Raw genomic sequence first — 24430 nt, 5'->3', positions numbered from 1 at the left:
CTCCCTAACTGATGTTGCCTGCAGAGAAGCTACTTGGCCCTCATGCCTCCTCCTTTGCTTCCAATTTGTCTCTGATTCCATAATTAGGCAACAGTGATCAGAACAAAGGACGAGGATGATATTCTAGCACCAGCCTTCTTCTTGGGATTAGTCACTTGTAAAAAGGTCCCTGCAGTGGTACAAAGAGCCCCTCCGAGCCAGCCTGATCACCTCCTTCTGCTTCCCCGCCCCACATTGCATTTCCCAGGAGACATTATTTTGGTGGCATCTCCTGCTGTGCCTCCTCACATCTACGGCCTTGTGATTTCAACCTGCACCCAGAGAGGATTTGCACTCCAGGGGACCAAACAGCTGCAGCTGTCGCCCAAGCAAGCTCACATGCTTGGTGTGCCAGCGAGCCAGGTAAGACTGATTGTGGGGCTCGTATCCTTGAGCCTGACTGAGGCCTGCACCCCTGTGCGAGGGGGCGGGGAGAGCTCTCAATACCTGGGGTCTTCTCGCCCTGCCCGATGCTGCAGCCTATTCTCCTGCCCTCTCCAAGTGACTGAAGATTGAGAAGAACAAGGAGGAGGAGGAGGAGGAGGAGGAGTTCCACTACCCACCCTCTTCTTGGCTTCGTTCTGGTGGGACAATGCCAGTTGGGACCAGAGGGAAAGGCAAGACATATTTGAACTGTGGAACTTACTCTCACAGGAAGTCGTAGTGATGGCCACTAACTTGGATAGCTTTGAAAGAGGATTGGACAAAGGCTATCAAGGGCTGCGATCCACAATGGCTTTGTTCCTCCTCCATGGTTAGAGGCAGTAATGGAAATCAATTGCGTGGTGGGTGAGAGTGTTATTGTGCTTGGGTCCCACTTGCAGTTTTCCCACTGGGGCGTCAGTTGTCCACTGCGAGAACAGGATGCTCGACTAAATGGGCCATTGGCCAGATCCAGCAGGCTCTCCTTATGTTCTTATGGGCAATGGCAAGAGTTCTACTGCCTTTCAAAATAAATGACGCTGACAGCTGTGGTCAGTATGGTGTAAGAGCCAGTATGGCGTAAGAGCCAGTGTAGTGTGGTGTAGTGGTTAGAGTGTTGGTTAATACCTGGGAGACCTGGTTCAAATCCTCACTTCAGCCATGAAGCTCCCCTTGGACTGGTGTCTGTCTCTCAGCCTCACCAACCTCACAGGATTATTGTGGGAAGAAAGGTGGGGTGGGAAGGAATCATGTACGTCATCTTGAACTCCTTGGAAGAAAGGTGAAATATAAAGAATATGATGATAATTCAGCCATTCTACCATGCTCCTCCTCCATGCATCTTTTTTTCCTGTGGTAATAGCACACAGGTTCCCGCTTTCCAATTACAATACGTTCCCAGGAAATTGTTCCATAGTCAAACATTTGCATAATGAGCAGACGATTTCCATTATTTCCTATGGGAACATTTCTAATCCGTGATTTGTTCAATCTCCCACCTCCCTCCATGGTATCTTCCTGAAATAGCTGCAGCCAAGCACCAAGAGAGAGAGAAAGGGGGGGGAATGATTTGTCTGATCTCTCACCTTCCCTCCTTCCATGGTTTCTGCCTGAAAATGGCTGCTGCTACCAGCAGAGCACAAACAAGCAAGGAAGTAGCTGCTTACACATCTGAATCAGCCATTCATGTAGCGATAGCGGGACCCTGTGTATTGAGCATCTGCGTGTGTACATCCAATTTCCACTTTCCTAACGTAGTTGCAAAAAGTGGGTTATTCCATCTAAGGCAAGAATGGGGAACCTGTGGCAGCCCAGCTCTTGGGGACTCCAAATCCCATCAGCCCCAGTCAGCATGGTCAGTGGTCAGGGATTATGGGAACTGGAGTCCCAACAACATCCAGAGGGCTACGGGTTCCCCATCCCTGCCTTTTAAGGCATGGGAAATAGTTTTCTTCCAGTTCTTTATTCTGTCCTGCAGGGTGTGGAAACACTGGCCTTGTAGCACACATGCGCTTCATGCATTGATGACTGAAAAGATAGGAACATGCTGCCTCATACAAAGCCCATTTTGCCCAGTACTGTCTACATTAACTGGTAGCAGCTTTCCAGGGTTTCAGGCCAGGATCTCTCTCTCAGCCCTACCAGGAGATGCTGGGGATCAAAGCTGAAACCAGCTAAAACCATTGTCTTAACTAAGGAACTGGTTTGGAAGGTTCTGCAGCCTCTTCTACTAGATTCCAACCCTCAATGGATACAGGATCATAGGGCCACAACTTTTAAGGCAGAGTTGGGGGACTTGTGGCTCTCCTGCCATTGCCAAACTTCAGCTCCCATCAGCACCACCGAGCATGCGCTGCAGTCAAGTATGATGGGAATTCTAGTTCCAACAGCTGCAGGGCTGGAGACTCTGCTTGGGGATAGCAAGACGTCTTCTCAAACTGAAATCGGCCCCTGCAATTGGCACAAAAAGGATGTTGCTTTTCCAAGGAGATCCCATATTGTTGATGACAAGCTTGCAGACATTTAAAGTTTCCCGTGGGATGAAAAGGCAACAAGACGAACACTTGGGCACATAATACAACCTTGCATCATCAAGCGGCAGCTTCCTGACACACCGACGTAAATGCGACGATGAATCATTGCGCTGAATCACTGCCTGAACCACAAGAAATGTTTGAGGAGCTGTCTGGATGAAAATTCAAGGCTAATAAATGTCCTCAAGCCCATCGGCCTGGGAGACACAGGCCAACGGCGGAGCATCCTGCAAGTATTGAAAAGCCATAGGTGGTGGCGGCGGTGGGGAACTTGGTTGTCAGGGACCCAGTGATTTCATGGATTTCCTATTTGGGGAAAAGGGCAGGGTTTATAAGGGCATGAGAAGATCCCTGCTAGATCCAGCCAATGTTCCATCTAGTCCAGCATCCTGTTCTCACAATGGCCAACCAGATGCTTGTGGGTGTTGAGGCAGGCTTTTGGTGGCGCTGTGGGTTAAACCACAGAGCCTAGGGCTTGCTGATTAGAAGGTTGGCGGTTCGAATCCCCGCGATGGGGTGCTCAGTCCCTGCTCCTGCCAACCTAGCAGTTCAAAAGCACGTCAAAGTGCAAGTAAATAAATAAGTACCACTATAGCGGGAAGGTAAATGGCGTTTCCGTGTGCTGCTCTGGTTTGCCAGAAGCAGCTTTGTCATGCTGGCTACATGACCCATGTAGCTGTACGCCGGCTCCCTCGGTCAATAACGCGAGATGAGCGCCGCAACCTCGGTGTTGGTCACGACTGGACCTAATGGTCAGGGGTCCCTTTACCTTTAATTATCTAATGCTTTTTTTAAAACCTCCTGTGCCCATCTCTGTTTTTATTACACTGTAGAGGCTCGGGTTTTTTTTTATAATGTTATTTTTAGAACATTACTGTATTTTATAATGGATTTCAAATCTTGTTAGCTGTTCTGAGTGATGTGTAAGAACTAGAAGAGTATATATGATCATATATAGAAAGAAATACATCTTCTGGCGAAGTGCAATAGCTCAGTGATAGAGCATCTGCACACAGAAAACTTAACGTATCGGGGGAAAGTTTCTAGTTCTGGTGTGCAAGGGGGCCCCCTCTTTTTTCTATGTGAGGAGATCTTGAGGGAATGTGGGGTGGGTTGTGGAAAACCAGCCATGCAGTCATCTGCTTGCAGCCTGAAGTGGTACAACCCAAGAACAGCTTTTACCCGTTTTTGCAGACTAGACCTAATATAGTTGTGAAACCAGCACAGAGTCATGAGCATATTGTGGTATCACAATGGCAGAGTCACCTCAACCTCTGCCATGATTGACTCATGTAGCAAGCCCTAAAATTAGCCCATTAATGATCAGTCTTCAATTTAAGTCTTCCGAAGATTATACATTTTGAGTCCATTTCCAGGAGGCTGCAGATCTGCTGAAATTTTTGTGTGTGGGAGGATTTTGCTCAGATGGCAAGTGCCCAGTGGAACATTCTGACAATCAGCACTTTTTCATAAATTGGTTGCCTTGCCAATTAGACCAAAAATTGCTGGCTTGTGTCATTTCAGGTAACTGTATTTTGTCCTAGTGAGGCTTCATATATACCAGAGAGGAGTTGTTTCTTGGAGGATAAACTCCCCAGCCAAACACGTCTGCACTGCCTGGCTTTGTTGTTGAGAAAGGAGAATGCCAGCCATCATGTCCCTGCGTTGCTCAAAGGTAAAGAAAGGCATGAGCGCGAGGGGTGGGAAAGTGTGGCCCCTCCAGTTGTCCTGCAGGCTTAGTGCACACACTAGGGATGCCTGATAATTGCAAGGAAAACAGAGACAGGAGTGGAAATTGCCAATGCTCGCTTATTCGTCCCATGTCCAGAATGGAAATCAATCCAGTTAATACGATCAGTATCTGCTGCTGTTGTTGCTTTCAGTCCACAAATGATACATAATTGATTACACCACGCGCACACTCAGTTTGTGTTGCCTTTCCTTTGGATTGAAATGAATGGGGTGGAGTAACATGCAGTCGTACCTTGGTTTTCGAACAGTTTAGTTCTCAAACGTTTTGGTTTCTGAACGCCACAAACCTGGAAGTGACTGTTCCAGTTTGCGAACTATTTTTGGAAGCCGAACGTCCGACGGGGCTTCCAATCGGCTGCAGGAGCTCCCTGCAGCCAGTCAGAAGCTGTGCTTTGGTTTCCAAACATTTTGGAAGCTGAACGGGCTTCTGGAACGGATTCCATTTGACTTCCAGGGTACGACTGTAGTGACAAGTGGGTTAACAGTCACTCCTTCTTCATAGGGAACTCTGGGCAAGGGGTGTCTCCTTGTTGTCTCCTTGTTGGGACCCTTTACAAACTACAATTCCTAGATACTTGGGTGAAGCAATGACTCTTTAAAGTGGTATGATACTGCTTTAAATGCACAGTGTAGATGAGACCTAGATTAGATCTGATCCAGCAGGTTTCTTCTTTGCCTTGCAGAAAGCAGTATTTATCCATTAGTGTATGTATGCACACATATGTATAATTTCATTTTTTAAAGAATCATGTATACAAACTCAGTAGTAACTCATAGGGCTCATCCTTGGCCAAAAAAGACATCAAATTCAAACCAGCACTCTGATTGGCAGGTTGCTGAAACCCTGCCTCATAAAAGCAATGGCCAAGCCATCTTTTCCATCAGCCTCTGTGTTGTGCCACCAGCAGAATATTGCTGTGGCTTCCAAATGTTTGTATGGCACAGTTAATACAACATCGACTGCAGATACCACTCACCTACTGTACTACTAGGTTTCTGGAATGGGCAATTGGAAATATGAGCCAGGAATATGACATAATGACATTGCTATTAGATTGTACCATAAGCAGACTCAACCATCTCTTTTTTTATAATTTGTTTCTGTTTCATTTTTTTTTAACCTAGGGCTTATGAGTGCACTGGCAGAGAAAGGTTTCTTGGAGGACATTCAAAGCAGTTTGCACTCCCATGCTGAACCAGAACCCAGTCTGTGTTTTCATGCGGTTCCTTATACCGACAGTTTGCTGCAGGAACTGGGTGCGTCCCAGCACATACATAATCTGTTAAGTATTAGGAATCTGAAGATGGAGCTAGTGGGGAAGAATCCATGGCTTCACATTATGTTTGAACCCAACCAAAGACCATGTTCACACATAACAGCCAGCCATAAACCAGGTTTTGTTGTTGGTTTAGCCATCTTAGGTGGTTTGGGCAAAATAAGCCTCACTCCAAGCTTTAGACATAACACTAAGTGGTTTCCTTAGTGGTTAGTCCACCTGATCACAAAAAGAAAGAAGGCTGTGTGCACATTCACTTATAATCTCTGTTTCCTTTCAGGCTATGAATGTCAAGAGAAATTGCATTGTAATAAAAGCTAGCACTACTGTTAGCCATGATGAAAACCCAACAAGGCTTTAGTAAATAGAAGTGGGTTTCCTCTGCCCCCTAAAATAATTTAGAGTAGATGTTCAGTATATATAAGGAAGGGTATTCCATAGTTGGGATCAGGGGCATAGGAAGGAGGGTGCGGGGGGTGCGGTCTGCCCCAGGTGTCATCCCTGAGGGGGTGACAAAATGGCACACTGTGGTGGGCGGCACTTACTGCGAGGCCTGGCCTGCAGTGTGCCCGAGCCACACGTCTCTCCATGGGGACGACAGCATGGGGCTTGCGTCTGCCAGGCGGACTCTATGGGCAGCTCACCGTGGCGTCCCCATGCGTGGATCGCCCCTGGCTGGGATAGCCTAACCTTCAAAGATGGGAGCGCCTGGAGCAGACTCCCAGATGGAAACTGAAGCATATTTCTACAGCGACTTCTTTCTACAGCAGGTGTAGAAAGCATGGCCGGGATGATGGGAGTTGTAGTGCAGCAACATCTGGAGGGCCAAAGGTTCCCCCACACCTGCCCTGCAGCAATGGATCTGTAGGTTTCCTCTGCAGTAAAAAAAAAGTTTCCTCCTCCCCCCACTTTTCTTTTGCAGGTGGCAATTTTAGTGTTGTGCCAGATCCCTCGAACATTACCCTGGAGGTTTTGCACAGTCGGATGTATGCCTCTGAGCCTGAAATGGAACAAGTGGTCCTGTTGACCTTCACTGGAAAGGAAGCCATGAAGAGTGCAGGCAGCATCCTTCACCAAATCCTTGCACTAGGCTACAGGAAGCAGCATGCCCAGACTCCAGGTCATTCCCAGCTTAGAGCCTGTGTGATAGAGAACATAGCCTTGATGCAGAAACCCTATATGCACTGTGATTAGGAACAGGGCAGAAATTCAATTCAGTTCATTTTAAAGGTGAACCTGTCTAATTTGCGCTTTCCAAAAACAAGACATGAACCAAAATGCAGCCCTCCTTTAGAAGTCACACTTCCTTTTATTTTGCAATGTTGTTCTCCAGCCAAGTAATGTGCACAAAAATGCACTGTATTCAGGGGAAATTGCTTTTCAAAGGTGTATGTTTGGCCAAATTGCATGGGGAAAAGGTGTGCATTAGGAGAAATTCACAACACAGTGCTGGTGAATTTTCATGAGGAATTAAATAATAATCAGCAATGTGGAGTCACTGAAATTGATATATTTCCCTACCCTAATATTGATGTATGCATTGTGATATGCACATAATTAGGGTAAACATCAAAATAGCCCTGCTGGACCAAACCAAAGACCTTTCTAGCACAGCATCCTGTTTCAGCCAATGGCAAGCCAGGTGTCTATACAAATACAGGGCATGAGCACAATAGCCCTCCTTTACTGTTCTCCAGTTGGCTTGGCTCTCATTGGATGAAGGACTCAAACTCAGATTGCAGATACTGTATATATTATGCATAAAAGTTGGTGAAAGTGACATTAAAATGCATTCTATTTAGGGAAATTGCTTTGCAAAAATATGTATATTTGGCAAAACACATGCGAATTTTACACAGAAATCCTGATGAAGTTTCACGAACACATTTTTTTTTTAAAAAAAATGCAAACTGATGTGCAAAGGTTGAGAACTGAAGTTAAGATTGGAAAGTCATACTGTGATTGGATACCAGGGGAGGGACTATTCCGCAAGGGGGGGAAACAGTAATTCATGCTGGCCATGTCTCTCTCGGCAGTGTTGGAAGGCTTGGACCTGCCATTTGAGCTTCTCACTCTTAAGTGGTTGCCCTGCCTCACTCGGATACAGGCTAAGGAAACCACACCCTTCGAAGTGGGAGACAAACGCTGGCAAACAAGTATTGATGCGCTTATGAGCAGCCCTGCCCTCGTCTGTGTGCTGCGAAGGATTGGTGCCTTTGTGGCCCTTGCCGAAATCCTGAAAACACTAACTCCACACAACAGCAAAGTGAGCTCTGGCTCCGGCTCTCTTCCAACAGTGATGTCATCAACCCCAGAGACAGCCTTCAGGCAGGCAGCGCTCTTCTTCACCGAGAAGGATTTTGTAGGCGGTGGGTAGAGTATTTCCATTCTTTCCTTTCACCAATGGACGCTGATCTGGACCATGGCTTGGCTGAAGCTTCTTTTGGTGTCAGAGAACCCAATGGTACCCTTTCTGCTAATTAATGCAAGACACTCTGCTCTTACATCGCTCCGTTTTTAACCTGCCATTTGAGATGGCGACCTTGCATTGCCTAAATTTTTCTAAGCATTTGATAAACCAAGAGTCCTTTCCCACAGGCTTTATGGCAGGGAGAAGGATAGGGGCAAAAGTAAAATGAGTTGGCTCCACCTGTTGGTGGCCTCCTGCTTTACGTCCTCCTTGTTCCAATTGGCACTTGTTACCACTGTACCAAATTCTTTTTTGTCGTCCTGCAGGAGGCCTTTCTTTAGAAGAACAGGCATCTCTCAGAGCTCTTTGCATTTGTTGTTTGGATAGGCCTTTGGCTACTGTTCTCTTTGCCAAAAAGTCACTGTGAATGTTTTGTCTTTTTCTTCTTCCTCACAAAATGCCCATCTCCATCCTTTTCCAGATCCCAAACGTCGACCTGCCCTGAAGTACTTGCCACCTCCTCCACAGCACCCCCAGTCTGAAGGTAAGACCTTGCCACCACTTCTTCAACACATCACATAAATTAATTTTGGGAAGTAGCTACCAGGAAGCCATGAGTTCCAGGATCGCTGACCTCCCTGCACCCCCCTTGCCCCCACCTGGAAACAAGGTGGTCAGGCAGGAGGCAGTTTTATGAAACCCTTTGCTCATCCCTCGAATCCCCACTTTCAAGCAAAAAAAAAAAGTTCTGAACAGAGATTCGCCTCAGCTCTGTCAGCAATGTCTGCCACTGTACAACGCCATGACGAGAACCCTTCCTGTTGTTGCTCTTGTGCACTAAAGTCCTTTCACTTTTCTTATGCAGCAGGAGAGACTCACGCAAGCCATGCAGAATTGCTCTTCCACTCCATGGAAGTTGGTAAGGATGCCAAGGCTAAGCAGGCCCTGCTGCTTTCTTTGGGAAAGGTGGATCTGTCATATTCTGCACAAAGAGGGCTTCATCATTAAAAAAACCCTGAACCTAAGTGGACTTAAATAAGGCCAGAGGAGAGGCACCATGCTTGCTGTCTTGGAATTTCTTCCTTTGCCTGAATTTACTTCCTTGGAGAAGAGAAAATACACCACGCTTGCCATCCTGGAATTTACTTCTTTGGCTGCTCTGCTTATTTTTAGCCAAGCACATGTCTCCAGTGGAGGCTGGTCCATTGGGGTAAACAGGGCACTTTCTCACCAACCTCAGTCTGCCCTGAGCCAGCCACCACCTGCCTGTCTTCTTGCTTGCAACCAGCCCAGGGCCTGGCCCTGGCATTAATGCCCTCCTCAGTTGTCATAAAACTCAGCGGAGGAGGAGGAGTTGATTCTCAGACCCTCCAAGTGTCCCTATTTTCCAGGGACGTCCCTGATTTAGAGAAGCTGTCCTGGTTACTGATTTGCTCCCAGAATGTACCGCTTTTCCTTTGGATGTCCCTATTTTCATTGGAGAAATGTTGGAGTCTATGGAATTATTTGACTCCCAAGCTGTCTGAAGCAATCCTGTATAGGGAAGTTTTAGTAATGTTTAATGTTTTATAATGTTTTTATCAGGGTTGGCTCTAGGTGTAGGCTGGGTGGCGTGGGGCTCCAGGGCGCCGGCCCGGCAGGGGGGTGCCGTGCGGCACCCTGAGCCCGCCCACTAGCCGTGCCAAGAAACGGGGCGGAGTGGGGGCGCCGGAGCGATCTCCGCACCACGGCGCCAGGGTGCCCGACACGCTTGAGACGGCCCTGGTTTTTATATATGTTGGAAGCTGCCCAGAGTAAGATGTGTGGGGTATAAATAGTAAGATTAACATTATGGAATGGGACGCCCCTATTTTCATTGGATAAATGTTGGAGGGGATGGATTCTGCCTGTCATTGACTCTGGCTCCCCTCATGGTTGTGCTCCTGGCCTACTGTCCCACCAGCCCAAACGGGCACCAGCCACCACTGCATGTCTCAGAATTAAAAATGGGTTTCTTATATGGAACAGCTACAAACAGCCTATTGATCAATAAAGATAAAGTGTTGATCATTGTGAGGTTTTGTTTTGTTTTTAAGCCCTAAAATGCTAGTCAATATAATAATGGAGAAAAAGACAGAACTCGAGATTTGTCTCCAGTCAGAATTACCGTAGTCACGATGCAGCAAATTCAGGATTTCCAACCCTGAGTTTGCAACCTAAGATTAGTATATTATGCTATGTTATATTGTTTCATTTATGACTCTATTCCTGCAAAGCAGCTGGAAGCAATTTCACAGTATCATTAAAACGTGATTTAAAACAATTGCATCTAGGAGAAGAGTTAAAACAATTACATCTATAAAAACAGTTTCAAATACAATGCAGATACTGACCAGGGGTGATTTTCAGAGGAGAAGCAGCAGGAGGCTGCTCCCTGCCCAGTTTCCTCCAGCTGGGCTCTGGGACTGGTAGGAAGCCTGGCTGAAGGAAAAACAGTCTGGGTAAGGGGTTGCAGGAAAGAAATGGCTGGCGGGGGGGGGGGCAGTTATACTCCCATTTCTTTTGCAAATGCCCATCTGCTTTCATGCATTCGTATTAGGGAGCAGAGTTTCAGTTCCTATAGAATAATATAGCATAACATTGAGCAAAGAAACTTAGAGAGAAGCTTTTAAAAATAGTCTACTAGGAATGAGCAATCCCTCAGCCCTGTAATAAATAAATAAATCACTGTCCTTTTTGCAAGCTGTGAACAGGAACCCCATATCGGTGATTTGCTGGAGAATTGTAAACAAGAGCAAAGTGTTTGACCACTTAACCGTAGCAGTGATCACACTTCTGCTGTTGCCTTTTTAAAAACCTGAGTTTTTTACCCATGAGATGCCACAGTGAGAGGAAAAAGCATTGCCCTCTTTGTGAATTTACTTTTGACATCCTCATCACACTGGCTGTGTTGAGTAATCATGAAGCCAATGCAGAGTGGGGTCATGCTTTCCTCACTCTGCATTGATCAGAAGCCATGCACAGCTTGGTGAGAACCAGCGTGGTGTAGTGGTTAAGAGCGGTAGACTCATAATCTGGGTTCGCATCTCCGCTCCCCCACATGCAGCTGCTGGGTGACCTTGGGCTAGTCACACTTCTTTGAAGTCTCTCAGCCCCACCCACCTCACAGAGTGTTTGTTGTGGGGGAGGAAGGGAAAGGAGAATGTTAGCTGCTTTGAGACTCCTTCGGGGAGTGATAAAGCGGGATATCAAATCCAAACTCCTCTCCCCCCCCCTTCTTCTTCTTTTTCTTCTTCATGATCTCTCTTGCCAAACTAGGGACAGGTGACAAAACGTGATGAAAATGAGGATGGGAGTTTTTGTGAAAACTCCTTCGGAAAAGCCCCCTTGTGAGCTGGCAAAGTGTGCTGGCAAACTGCTACTTTAGCTCTAAATAAATCTTGTAAAGAATTGGGAAGATTGCTAAAAGCAATCCAAGACACTCAAGGGAAGGAAGTTACAAACCTCGAGGAGCAAGTTTAGAAGAGACACTGACAAATGACATCATTTTCCAGCATGGAGTATTCTCACTAGTCTGAATGAATGTTATGACTAGATCATATGCTGCCTACAAGAAATCTAAAAAAATATATAAGTTTTTGAAGGGAATCGTGAAATATTAAATTCCACATCTATCGAGGCATATGACTCACATTTGCTAGAAAGACTGTAAAGGCTTCCCCCCAAAACATAGCAGGTTTTATTTTTTAAAAAAAATCAAGGTTGTGAATCAGTGTGAAGAGCCAGATTTGGAAAGAACTAAACCAGGGACTAGGACCCCACCCCACCCCACCCCACCCCCCCATGGCTGTTGGAGGCTGCATTCCCTAGGGGTAATCTTTGGAGAGGCACATGGTGTGGTGGTGGGGGGTATAAAGTTTTCTATGGTGGGATTTTCCATTTTGTGACCTGCCTCTACCCGTAGTACGCACACAACTTGTCAGAATCAACACACTGGTTTACTGCCTCTCCCCGCCCTCCACCCCTGGGAGAGCTAGGCCATTGTTTCTGCTGGTACAATGCTCCATAGTGCCAATACCTTTACATCCTCCTTTTGTTGATCTTTTGTACAGGAGCCCAAATCCTCTGCACTGTGCTGCTGCTCAAACCAGGCGCATGGACCCATAACCTGGCAAGAATCCTCCGGAAACTGGATCTGGAGAAATTCAGCCTGGTTGGAATGAAACACATAGACCTCACCCCAAAAGATGTCAAGGCACTCCTCTCAAGTGGGGAAGCTAAGCAGGTTGGTTGGAATAAAAGACCAAAGGGCGTCAACAAAAGAGCAATACACCTGGCTGGGCGCTGTGAGAAAAGGGTGCTGGGCTAGATGAGCCATTGGCATAACAAAAGAAGAGCCTGGTGGGTCAGGCCAGTGGCCCGTCTAGTCCAACCAGGTGCCTATGGGAAACTATAAGCAGGACCTGACTGCAATAATGTTCTCCCCTCCTGCAGTTTCTAGCAACTGGCATTCAGAGGCATCAACCATCAGGTTAGTAGCCATGGCTAGCCTCCTCCTCCATGAACTTGTCAAGAGTAGAGAGACTACAGAACACAAGAGGTGGATGAACTGGGCATAATTGAGAGTTCTTTATGTCATTTACAATGCTAGTCTTTTCAAGGTCTCAGACCTAGCTTTTAATATCAACCTACAGCATGGAACCTACTTTTCATTTTCATTTCCCTATTATTGCATTTTCCCTTCTCTCTCTCTCCCTTTCCCCCCACCTTCCTTTTGTGTTTGATTTTCTGCTTCCTTCTTCTTCCAATTTTCTTTTGGGCGCTTCCAGACCGCTGCTGTTTTGGGGATGCGTTTTGAGCTCAAAGGCAGCGAATTCAGGTCGTGCAATTAAAGCGAGCTCAGTGTCCTCGAGGAACAAATTCGTTTCCCAAAAAGTCCGGACTTTTTGCAGTAAGAAAAGTGAGGAGGAAATGTATGGAAACTGAGGAATGACAATTATTTGATGTGGTGCTATGTAACCTCCATACAAGTAAATAAGAACGAACACTCAGCAAACAGCTGATTTCCTACGGCCTTCTATGCATGCAAATTGGGATGATGACTCGGTTAACAGGTCATCAGTGTGTTCTGCTCACTTGCTCTCCCCTTGAAAGAAACACGGCTTTTCTTCCTGAGAGTATGACTGCACTAAGATTGCCAGAGTTCCCAGAGTTGGCCCGAGGTTCTTGGGGTCTTTCAAGCAAGATGTTATCCGTTGACCCCCTTTAAACGGTGAACCATCTCCTTTAAACTGTTTTTTTTTCTAATAGCCACTGGATAGCACTCCCACTGAGATCTTGAAGAATGATCCCAGTGGGGTGACAAAATCTCCCAGTTCCCAGTAGGAGGGGCAGCCAGCTGTCCTACCGCAGCTGCACTTGCCTGAGATTTTCATGATCCAAGGGAATGCTTAGATGTTTGTGCGGAGAAGAAACAGGATCTCTCTGGTACCTCATGTTAGGGCACACACACACACACACACACACACACACACACACACACACACACACACCAGCCCATGGGCCTCAGAAGGAGCCCAGTCAACACCACACACTGATGCTGAGTTTCATTTGCAGTCATGTGTCTTGTGATCTGCAGCAATCTGAGCCGATCATTATTCTTTTTCTATCTTCATCATCAATATAGACATTCTGAGTCACTCCTCCTGGCCTTTGGACACCCGGTGCATAATCTAATGCATTGCTGTGGCTTTCTAATCATATTAACCATTGAAATACTTCTCCTTGCAGATCAATAGCAATGCTTAATTTTGAAAAGTCACCCTAAAGCTCTTATAAATCTGAGTCACAGCTTTATAAAATGTAGATTTGCTTTGCAAAGGCCTACATCATAAGTGTATGGAGCTGCCTTACCCTGCTTCAGATCATAGCTGCCAAGTTATCCCTTTTTTTAAGGGAAATTCCCTTATGCTGAATAGGCTTCCTCGTGAGAAAAGGGAAAACTTGGCAGCTATGCTTCAGATCCTATTTTATTTCTTCATACATAGCAGCTCTTTTTCCCTTCTGCCACTTAATATGTTGTGATTTCCTGAATTAACTCTGGGAAAGAAATAACATGGATAAAATATCAGTGAGGCACCTTACTCCAAAAATACAACAGGTTATCTCCAACTAAATCCTACTCAGAGCAGATCCACTGAAATTAATGGACAAAGTCCCTTAACTTCAATGGGTCTACTCTGAGTAAGAATAGCTTGCGATACTAGCCATTGCTGATATCTAGTAACTTTTTAAAAAGTTTATGATAGAACTGGATGCTAAAAATATATATGATGATACTGGTGCCTAGGATTCTTAAATGTAATTTTAAAATTATACCATAAGGTGAGTAAGAGGGAACATAATAGAGGTGTATTAATTATGCAAGGCATGGAGAAAATGGGAAGAGAAAAGCTTTTCTCCTCTCTTAATGCTAGAATTCAGGGACATCCAAGGAAACTGAATGTTGGAAGATTTCGGAGAGACAAAAGTACGTACTTCTTCACATAATGCATATTTAAACTATGGAACTTTCTCCCACAAGAGGCAGTGGAGGACATCAACTTGATGGCTTTAAAAGAGGATATTTAACAAATTCAAGGAGGATAAATCTAACCAATGACCACCAGCCACTATGGCTAAATGTGCTACCTCCACTCTTGAAGGCAGCATGCCCCAGTAGAGAGCTGCTGCAGCTAGGTCCTGCTTTTGGGCTTCCCACAGACAACTGGTTGGAGACCTCATGTCCTAATACAAAGATTATTTTCAGGTTTGCTGTTAGGCCACTTTGAGTACTTATATGGTGAAAAAGTGACTCATGCAAGCTATCACTAAGTAGAATTTTTTTTAATGGTTCAGTTTTCTTTATCATCAGCAATCAGCTATGAATCATGAGGAAGCAGGTTATCACAGTCATCCGACAGAGATCTTTTATATTCTTCACATAGCTCAGTGGTAGAGTATCTGCTTCGATCCCTAGCATCTCCAGCTAGGGCTGGGAATGTCCCCTGCCTGAAACCCTAGAGACCTATTGCCCATCAGTGCAAACAATAATGATCCAAACGGGTCAATGGTCTGACTCAGTACAGTGAAGGGCTGTATCCCAGTGGTAAAGCACCTGCCTTGCAAGCCGAAAAACCCAGGCTGGATCACCAAGTCTCTTCAGGTAGAACTGGGAGAGTCTGCTAGGCATTGTAGACCCTGTTGAGCTAGAGAGACCAACAGCCTGATTCAGTATAAGGCAGCTTCATAGGTTCCTTAGCTAGGTTGAGAACAAAACTTTCCAGTGGGGAAAGGCTGTGGTTGTAGATTATTCAGAAGGTCCCAGGTTCAATCCCTCCCATCTCAAGGTAGGGCTTAGATCGTCCCCTTTCTGAAATCCTGGAGAGCCACTGCCAGTCAGTGCAGACAGTACTGAGCTAGGTGTGTCAATAGTCTGATTCGATAGAAGGCAGGTTCCTATGTTTTGGGGAAAGGGCCACGGCTCAGCAGTAGAGCATCTGACTCAATATAAGGCACCTTTGTATGTTCCCAGGCTATGAGAGAAGGTTGGGGTATACACATTTTAATATAATGTAATGAAATGAAATGAAATGAAATGAAATGAAATGAAATGAAATGTAACAAGCTGTGGCCCTCAAATTAGTTCAGGCTCCCAAGAATTGCAGCATCTCTTCCTCAGTTTCTTTTTCAATACTGTCACACCACCTAAAACATTTATGTATGTAAAGCCTTCATGACATTGTTCACATTGGAGTATCTCCCCACTCAAGCCAAGGAAGGCTCTTGCATCTTCTTAGGGAGTCTTTAATCTGTATGTATCTTTAATCTTTATGTACGACTCTCTGTAAGTCCCAAATCACTAAATTAGAGATCTAGTATTACAAGAATGTTTGGTGCTGATGATGAATCATTTACGAAGCATTTGAGTTTTGCAAACCGATTGAAATCTTAAGATTCATATTCTATAGAGGAAAAGCACCAGTTGCCAGTGGGGATGACTTGCTAAGATTTAGGGGCACCAGTGGGTCAGAAATGAGAGTTGAGCATTGCTTTCATCACAGGGGGGAAAATGCCTATGGGCAGAGTCAAGGGATAGAGTCACATAGCTGTCAACCCTCCCTTTTTTGCGGGAAACTCCCTTATTCCAGCGCCTTTTCCCACTGCTATCCTGGATTGTTAGAAATACCATAGACTGTCCCCGGGACAGGTGAGGCTGGTGATCCGTTATTTTCAAATCCGAAAGTGGACAGCTATGTAGAGTCAAGGAACAGAGAAAGGTGAGCAGAGCCAGGGTGTGTGGTTTGTTTAGATCTCAGAATTTAGGGACATCAACTTTTATTGACATGATAGCACTGTTCAAATCCTGGTCAAGCCAAGAGTCAGAACAAGCCAGAGTTGTGGAAGGCTTATTGTTGCCTAACCAGAGGTTATACCATACAGTGGTACCTCGACTTACGAATGACTCGACATCCGAAAGAAAACCGTGGCAGTTTTAGATAGGGATTTTTCGACTTACGAATTTTTAGATAGGGTTGCTTCGACTTACGAATTTTTCTGTTTCCAATGCATTCCTATGGGAAATCGTGTTTCCAATGGCGTTTTTCGACTTACGAATTTTTTGACCTACAAAGGTGCCTTCGGAATGGATTAAATTCATAAGTTGAGGCACCACTGTACATTTAAAGTACTCTTACACCACTTCAACAGTCACAGCTTACCCCAAATAAATAGTTGGCTAAGTGTGTTGGGAACTGTAACTCTGCGAGGTGTCTCCTAACAAGTCTCAGCACCCTTAACTACAGTTCCCAGGGTTCTTTGGCGGGAAGCCATGACTGTTTAAGTGGTATAAGAGGGGATGTGGCCAGAATCCCCCCTCCTTTACCTTCACAGCTCTCCCCTGCATCCCTGATGGTTCATTACAGATTCACCTGCTACCTGGGCCTTTTCCCACTGAAGGTGCCAGAGACAGAACCTGGGACCTTCTTCATGCAATGCATGTGCTCTTCCATTGAGCTATGGTCCTTCCCATGAAACATCTCCCAGGCTGCTAGACCCAAGTGGTAAGGAGCACCCTTAAACACAACAAGCCACACATTATGCAGGAACAGGCAGAGAGCTGGGCCTTCACATCCTGATCCTAGCCCTGGCAGCCCCTTGTTCTGGAGCCCCAGCCTTCTTTGTTACAAGAATTGGCAGTGCAGAGGGCAACATGAGAACATAAGAGCCTGTAGCCGTCACTGCCTTTTGCGGAAGTGAATTCCATCATCTAACTATGCACCGTGCGAAGGACAACTCTGCCCTGTGCTCATTGCAGCTGAACAGGTAGACTGACCAGGTGGGAACTGACTCTAGGATGTAGAGGCAGCTCCCTTGTTAGCTCTTGACAAAGCAGGAAATTGCCAAAGCACATTGGTTCAAGCTTCTTGGCAGGCAGAGTATGTCACTGGCTTGTGGGACGTGCCATTGGCTGGCTGCGCATGGAAGATGTGGCACCAGAAAGAAAGGGCACACCTTATTAAATCTGCCTGCTTTGCATGTTATGGCCAGGCTGCTATGTGGGGCAGCAGCCCTGAGACAATGCAAGCTGAGGAGAACGTGCCAGTATGGAAACAGAGTTTGCATCCTGCTATTATCAGGTATTACGAGAAATTTGCACATGAGTAGCCTTGTTTTTTCAAATAAATAAATGCAAACAGATGTGGAAATTGCAGAGAACCGAAGCGGAGATTGGAAAAAGGAAGACGTGAGAGAAACTGAAATTGACAGATTTTCCTATCCCATGACTTGATTGACTCAACAGCCCCCCTCCTTATGTCTAACTGGGTATAAAATATTCTCCTTTTTCTAAACCTCCTTTCTTTCCTGTCACTTGCTGCCATGGAATTGTGTGCTAGGCTTTAGCTACCATAGCTATTGCACATTTGCTTAGCTTAGTGGTCTCTATTTCTGTCCAGGATGCAAAGCTTCTACCGTATAAGCCTCTCTTTTCTTTTCTGCCCAGGACCCTGCTGCCTTGGAGGCTCACTCCAGCTACCTAACTTCAGGTTCCTCCTTGGTCCTCTGCCTTCAGCGAGAAAATGCAGTGAAGAAGCTCCTGGACTTGCTAGGCCCTGAAGACCCCAAGGAGGCTCAAGCAACTAATCCGTTCTTTTGGAGAGCTCAGTATGGCCACAGCTTAATCCATAATGGGTTTTATGGTGAGCCTATCTGTTTAGGATCGCTCAGAAGGTTCCCACTTGAAAAAAAGTAGTTTTTGATGGAAAGATTCTAGATATTTAGATGTAAGAAGGAATTGGTTTCTGTTCCGACCTGTGTTTATCACATGCAGCGCTGTTTCCCTTCTGCTGCAGTTCAGCTTCTGACAAAAACCACATAATTTGTCTCACTGTCTGCTATGCAGAATTTTATACAATTAATTGTGTTATCATTATGTTATTTCACACACTTATATTTTAAGTGCAAAGGAAATGGGAACAAGTAATCAACTGTGCCCCATTTGTGGACTAAAACAAACAGCAAATACCCATCGTATTTGCTGGATTCATTTCTGCTCCAGATGTGGGATACTTAAACAAACTTTGGCAATTTCTGCTCCCATTTTGGTGGGAATTCTCTGACATCCCTACTCCGAAGTAAGTCTCATTGAATTCATTGGGGCTTATTCCAGAGTAAGTATGAATAGGGTTTGGAAGCAAGTGCTGTCCAAAATGGCTCCTTGACATTGTGGGTGTCAGAGTGACGTGGTCTCATATTACAGGAACAGCTTAGAATCGTCTCCCTTTGGTAAACAGCATCCCCACCTCCCAAAAAGTAAAGTGGAAGCCTATTTCCGTGGAACAGTTCTCCGGGCAGAGATGGCAAGGCTCCTCCTCACCCAGATCTGTTGCTAAGGGACACACGGCCTCTGCGGAGTCCTGCTACTAAGGGTGACAGCTCCCATTTTCAGCTCCACAGAGCTTTCATTCAGGCACACCATTTCTGCCTAGAGCTGTGCTCTACGGAGACAGAAGCTTGTGCATTGTCAGCCGTGGAAGTGGGTCAGATTAAAGGGTGGCTTTTCCTGCTCAGTCTCCATGTTCACAGAGAAGAAGTTGGAGAGAGGCAGTGTGGTATAGTAGTGAGGGTGCCCGGTAAGGACCTTGGGGACCAGGGTTCAAATTCCTCTCTAGCCACGGAGCACACGGGTTGACCTCGAGTCAGTCACTGTCTCTCGACCTAACTAGCCTCACAGGGTTGTTTCGGTAGATAAATTGGAGGAAGCAAAGAGTGTTGCTGTAGTTAGTTGTTATATTTATAGCTCACCTTACCTCCAAGGAGCTGAAGATGGCCTCTATGGTTCTTCCCATCTTATCCTCACAAAAACCAGAAGGCACAGGGTCCAAGGGGGCGTCTTCCTGCCTGCTTCCCAAATCCTAGTAAGTGCTGGGCTTTGGGAAGGAAGTGTGATGTCTTTGACAGGGTGCTAGAGTCCACCTTTCTCCTTCCCAAAGCCCTAGTTAGTGCTTGCCCAGCTTTGGGAAGGAGGTGGGAGGGCTCTCGGCCCATGCCAGAACCTGGGGCCTCCTCCCCAAAACCCAGCATCTCGCTTAGCCAGCTTTGGGAAGGCAGCTTTGGGTGGGGAGGACATAAAATTTTGGCCTTGTACATGGCACCATATTAATAATAAATAATAATAATAATAAATTTTTATTTATACCCCGCCCTCCCCAGTCAAAACCAGGCTCAGGGCAGCTAACACCAATAAAATTACAATAAGACATAAATGAAAAGAAGACAATAAATTAAAATACAATATTAAAATTTAAAATGCAGCCTCATTTAAAGTAGTCCATAAATCCAAACCATGAGGGAGGAAAACACAGGGGTCAGACTGAATCCAACCCAAAGGCCAGGCGGAACAGCTCTATCTTGCAGGCCCTGCGGGAAGATGACAAATCCCACAGGGCCCTGGTCTCCTGTGAAAGAGCGTTCCACCAAGTTGGGGCCAATACTGAAAAGGCCCTGGCCCTATTGCCAAGGTCTGCCCCTGGAACAACCCTGTGAGGTAGGTTAGGCTGTGGGAATAGCATGTTTATGATGACGATAGGAACAAAGGAAACACACCAAGTCAGACCATTGGTCCATCTAGCTTAACACTGACTACACTGGCTGGCAGCAACTTTCTAGGCTTTCAGATGAGAGGCACTCCTGGCCCTACCTAGAGATACCAGGGATTGGACCAGGGACCTTTTGCATGCAGAGGAAATGCTCTCCCTGTAAGCCATGGCCCTTTCCCATGATGATGATGATGATGATGGTGATTATACTATCCCTGCACATGGAAAGCTAGTACCTCAGGGAGAAAATTAGGCTACTTTCTCCCTGGCATGCTAGCTTTCTGCAGGTAGGGGAATTCCCATGTGGAACAGTCCTCAAGTAAGCCACCTTCCCACCTGCATTTCAAAGTGCTGTTGTGCCAGCAGGTGTCTACTACCACATATACTTTCCCTGAATGTGTAGGGAAGCCTTCAGACCCTGGGGACATACAAAAGGGCTGTTGTTTGCCTTATCCCTACTGAGTTTCATTCCACTGTTACTGGCATGGAAAAAATATATATCCAGGCCTTCCTATTTACACATGGAGAAAAGAACTAAAGATAGTGTTATTATGTTGGACCGAGGCGCCAAAATGATTTCATTTCCTGATAACTCCGCCGCATTCAGCAGGCACCCCCCACCGCCACACCCCCCCAGCCAGGTATCTGCAGCAGCTTCACTCGATGTCCTGCTCTGAGTCTGATTTTCCCAACACTTTATTTCTTGGCTGCAAAGAGGAAGAAAATGGTGACATTGTGTTGGTGTGGAGAACAAGCCGAGTCACAATAGAGTGAAGTCAAAATAGCAAGGAGACAATGAAACTGTTCTCGGCGTAATAGGTTTAAATGTTTGCTGTTACAGTGTATAACAGCTGCCCTTTAAAGCAATTTCTCCAGGAATCTGTGTGCCATCAATCATCCCGAGAGAGGAGCAGGAACAGAGACGATGTTTAATTCATGGGCTGATAGAACCATCTCTTTGTATTTATCTCTCTTAGGCTCCACATCGTATTGGGCTGCTGTGCGGGATGTGGAGCTGTTCTTTCCAGAAGGGCTGTGTGGGGCTGGGCACCCGTCTCTGGAGGGAAAGGAGGTAGGACCCTCCTCGTTCCTGATGTTCGTCCTTCATAGCTGGAGCTCTCGCCTATCTGATTTCTCTCTTTTGCCTCCTTTTTGCATCTGTTATCTTTTCCATTCCCACGGCCTCATGCAAACACGCCTTCCAAACACAGCTACCCAAAGGTTAGCATCCACTCCAACCTTTGCCAACCTGGTGCTCTCCAGATGTTATAATAATAATAATAATTTTTTATTTATACCCTGCCCTCCCCAGTCAAAACCGGTCTCAGGGCAGCTCCCACCAATAAAATTACAATAAAACATAAAAAGCAATTGATTAAAATACAGATTAAAATACAGTATTAAAAATTAAAATGCAGCCTGATTTTAAGTAGTCCATAAATCCAAGCCATGAGGGAGGAAAACACAGGGGTCAGACTAAGTCCAACCCAAAGGCCAGGCGGAACAGCTGTCTTGCAGGCCCTGCGGAAAGATGACAAATCCCACAGGGCCCTGGTCTCCTGTGAAAGAGCGTTCCACCAAGTTGGGGCCAATACTGAAAAGGCCCTGGCCCTAGTAGAGGCCAATCTATGGCTCGGGATCTCCAGAATATTGTTGTTTGTGGACCTTAAGGTCCTCCGCGGGGCATACCAGGAGAGGTGGTCCCGTAGGTACGAGTGTCCCAAGTCGCACAGACTTATGGTCCACAACATCTGGATTGCACTAGGTTGGCAGAGCCTGAGTTATTCCCACGGATTCTGCAGGCAGGGAGTTTTCAGACAAACCCTCTCGGGCACTGAAAGTGTGTGGATGTTTGTGTTGTAGGGCCGTGCCAACCTGCTCTGCCCCCGACGTTGAGGTGCATTCTGGGTGGCATTGCAGCAACCGCGTGAAGTGACCCTCTGTGTTTATAGATGTGCACACAAAAGTGAGGGCCATAGCTCAGTGGCAGAGTGTCTGCATTTCATGCAGGTTTGGGATTGATCCCAGGTTCAATCTCTGGTATCTCTAGGTAGGGGTGGGAATGAATCCCGTCTGGAATCCTGGAGACCCACTGCCATTCAGTGCAGATGACACTGGACCAGTGGTCTTCCTTAGCATGAGGCAGCTCTGTACCCTTCTAGTCGTGATGGCAGGACCCTGACTGGCCCAGGATTCCCCAGGATGTGGAGAAGCTCTTATGTGTTTACAGCTCTAGACACATGGCAGCCAAAATACCCAGTAATGCAGGCATAGTGAGGGCATGGCCAGGCAGCGCGAACCCACAATCCACTTGTGTCTGCTCCACAACTTTCAACACAAGAGGGTGTTTGTGTGAACCTCCCTTAGAGGCTTTCAGCAATGTGCCAAAGACCCAGGAACCTACACTGTTAATGAAATTCACCGGCCAAGTTTGTGCCGTGTAGATTCTTAGGTTCTTTGTTGAAAGCCAACAGATTTCATAGCATGCGCACGCACAGATAATGGAGTATGAAATTTAGGTTGTGTACCAAGACAACGCGGGTGGCACTGTGGGTTAAACCACAGAGCCTAGGGCTTGCCAATCAGAAGGTCGGCGGTTCGAATCCCTGCAACGGAGTGAGCTCCCATTGCTTGGTCCTGCCAACCTAGCAGTTTGAAAGCACGTCAAAGTGCAAGTAGATAAATAGGTACCGCTACAGCGGGAAGGTAAACGGCGTTTCCGTGCACTGCTCTGGTTCTCCAGAAGCAGCTTTGTCATGCTGGCCACGTGACCTGGAAGCTCCTTCGGCCAATAATGCGAGATGAGCGCCGCAACCCCAGAGTCAGTCACAACTGGACCTAGTGGTCAGGGGTCCCTTTACCCTTTACCTTTACCAAGACAACTGCTCAGGCACCAGGAGGTATGGTGTAAAATTATCATTGCCCGTGGTTTACACATTCATTATTCTCTCCCTCCACAGTCCCTGATCAAACAGTTTTTCAGGCTTCTCTAGTGCTTTGATCTGTATCTTTACTTGGGGGAAAAAACACAAAGTCCCAGAAGCATGGCTATTGGCCAGGGTTGATGTCGGGTGCCTTTTGGGTTGACTGTCATGAGTGCCTATTATCCCGCGTTTGTATTGGGTCACATAGTTCTTCCTTTCAATGCCTGGGTTGGTTTTGCTGTCCCCCAACCCCCCCCCCCCCGTTGTCTCTTTAAAATGTGAAAAACAGATGCATGTTATTCAATGTGTGCTTGTGAAGCCTTAAAAAGGCAAACAGTGCAAGGTTGGCATTAAGAGCGAAATCAACTTTTTATTATGTACTGCAGTAACAAAGAATATGGGATCCCAATATATATTGACAGGCAAACGTTATGGAGTGAGCTGGGCAGGTGCTTTGCCAGGCAGTGCAGGATCAAACCCCGAGGAAATCGGGGACAAAGAACCCTCTCATCACTCCTGTGGCTTTTGCAGGCGGGCAGATGATGCATGAATTTCTAGCAGAGTTGTGGGCAAGCCCTTTTGACTCCTACCCGGGTTTATCTGTCTCCCGGCAATGGTGGCTCATGTGATGTGTGTTGCTATCTCTCTCCCCCATCTCCCCTGCAGATTTGCACTGTTGCATCTGACCCCACAGCCTGCCTTGAGATAGACAAACAACACAGGCTTGTGAAAAGGGAAGCGAGAAGGCAGCTCAATTTACGGGGCCCTGCACAGCCACAGACTCTAGGTAAGGAAATGTACAATTCCCTCCTCATTATATGAGCCTAAAATGGCTATTGATTAATTGAATAGCAAGACAAAAAAAACCAGAGGCAGCCTAGAGTTGGTATTGACATCTAGAGAATGAGAATTGCTGCTTAGAATGGGGGGTGGGGTGTAGTTTAGGCCTTTAACTCATTGAATGCTGAGCCCATCAAGTACCAGGAGTTGGGAGTCCATTAAAAAATGTGGGGTCCCCCACCCCTCTTTACTCAAAAATACAGATTGTTAAAAAAATGTCTAAACTCCCCAAAGCAGCTCCTTGCATTTTGGCCTTACAATTGGTCACTTTTGGGTGATCTTGCTATGGACCCATTTCCCCCAACTCTGTGTTTTGTAGCTCACAGGTTAGATCTGTCTATCTCACTCTGCCCACCCGCCCTACCAATTATTTCCAGTTCAGAAATGTAGTATGGAGGTCACCCACTTTTTAAAGTCCATGGATCTGAGTGAGTCCTCACCCCCCATGAGCCCCCACAGAGAGTCTGAAGTGAAGAGACAGACATACAGAGACAGAGAGAATGCACACCACTTGGTGTAAAAGTCATACCCAGCAGAATAAACATGAACCTTAAAAAGCACATAGAGCTATAGTGAGGAAGTTGGAGAGAGGTTCACTCTTCCAACTTCCTCCTTC

General features: G+C 46.2%; 1 protein-coding gene across 1 annotated transcript; it reads left to right on the top strand.

Annotated features, from left to right (window-relative positions):
• The first annotated feature begins 84 nt into the window (after positions 1–84).
• Positions 85–23796, top strand: LOC132593193 (dynein axonemal assembly factor 8-like). Its single transcript, XM_060282779.1, has 11 exons — positions 85–402; positions 4020–4170; positions 5373–5504; positions 6447–6644; positions 7561–7893; positions 8416–8478; positions 8668–8853; positions 12026–12198; positions 17956–18151; positions 21028–21122; positions 23641–23796. Exons 1-11 carry the CDS (start codon positions 379–381, stop codon positions 23794–23796), a joined length of 1707 nt encoding a protein of 568 aa, XP_060138762.1. The 5' UTR covers positions 85–378.
• Positions 23797–24430: the final 634 nt, after the last annotated feature.

This window comes from Zootoca vivipara, chromosome 14 (assembly GCF_963506605.1).
Source record: "Zootoca vivipara chromosome 14, rZooViv1.1, whole genome shotgun sequence".
NCBI lineage: Eukaryota > Metazoa > Chordata > Lepidosauria > Squamata > Lacertidae > Zootoca > Zootoca vivipara.
The sequence above is the reverse complement of the archived record's forward strand: the minus strand, read 5'-3'. Positions and strand labels throughout refer to the sequence as shown.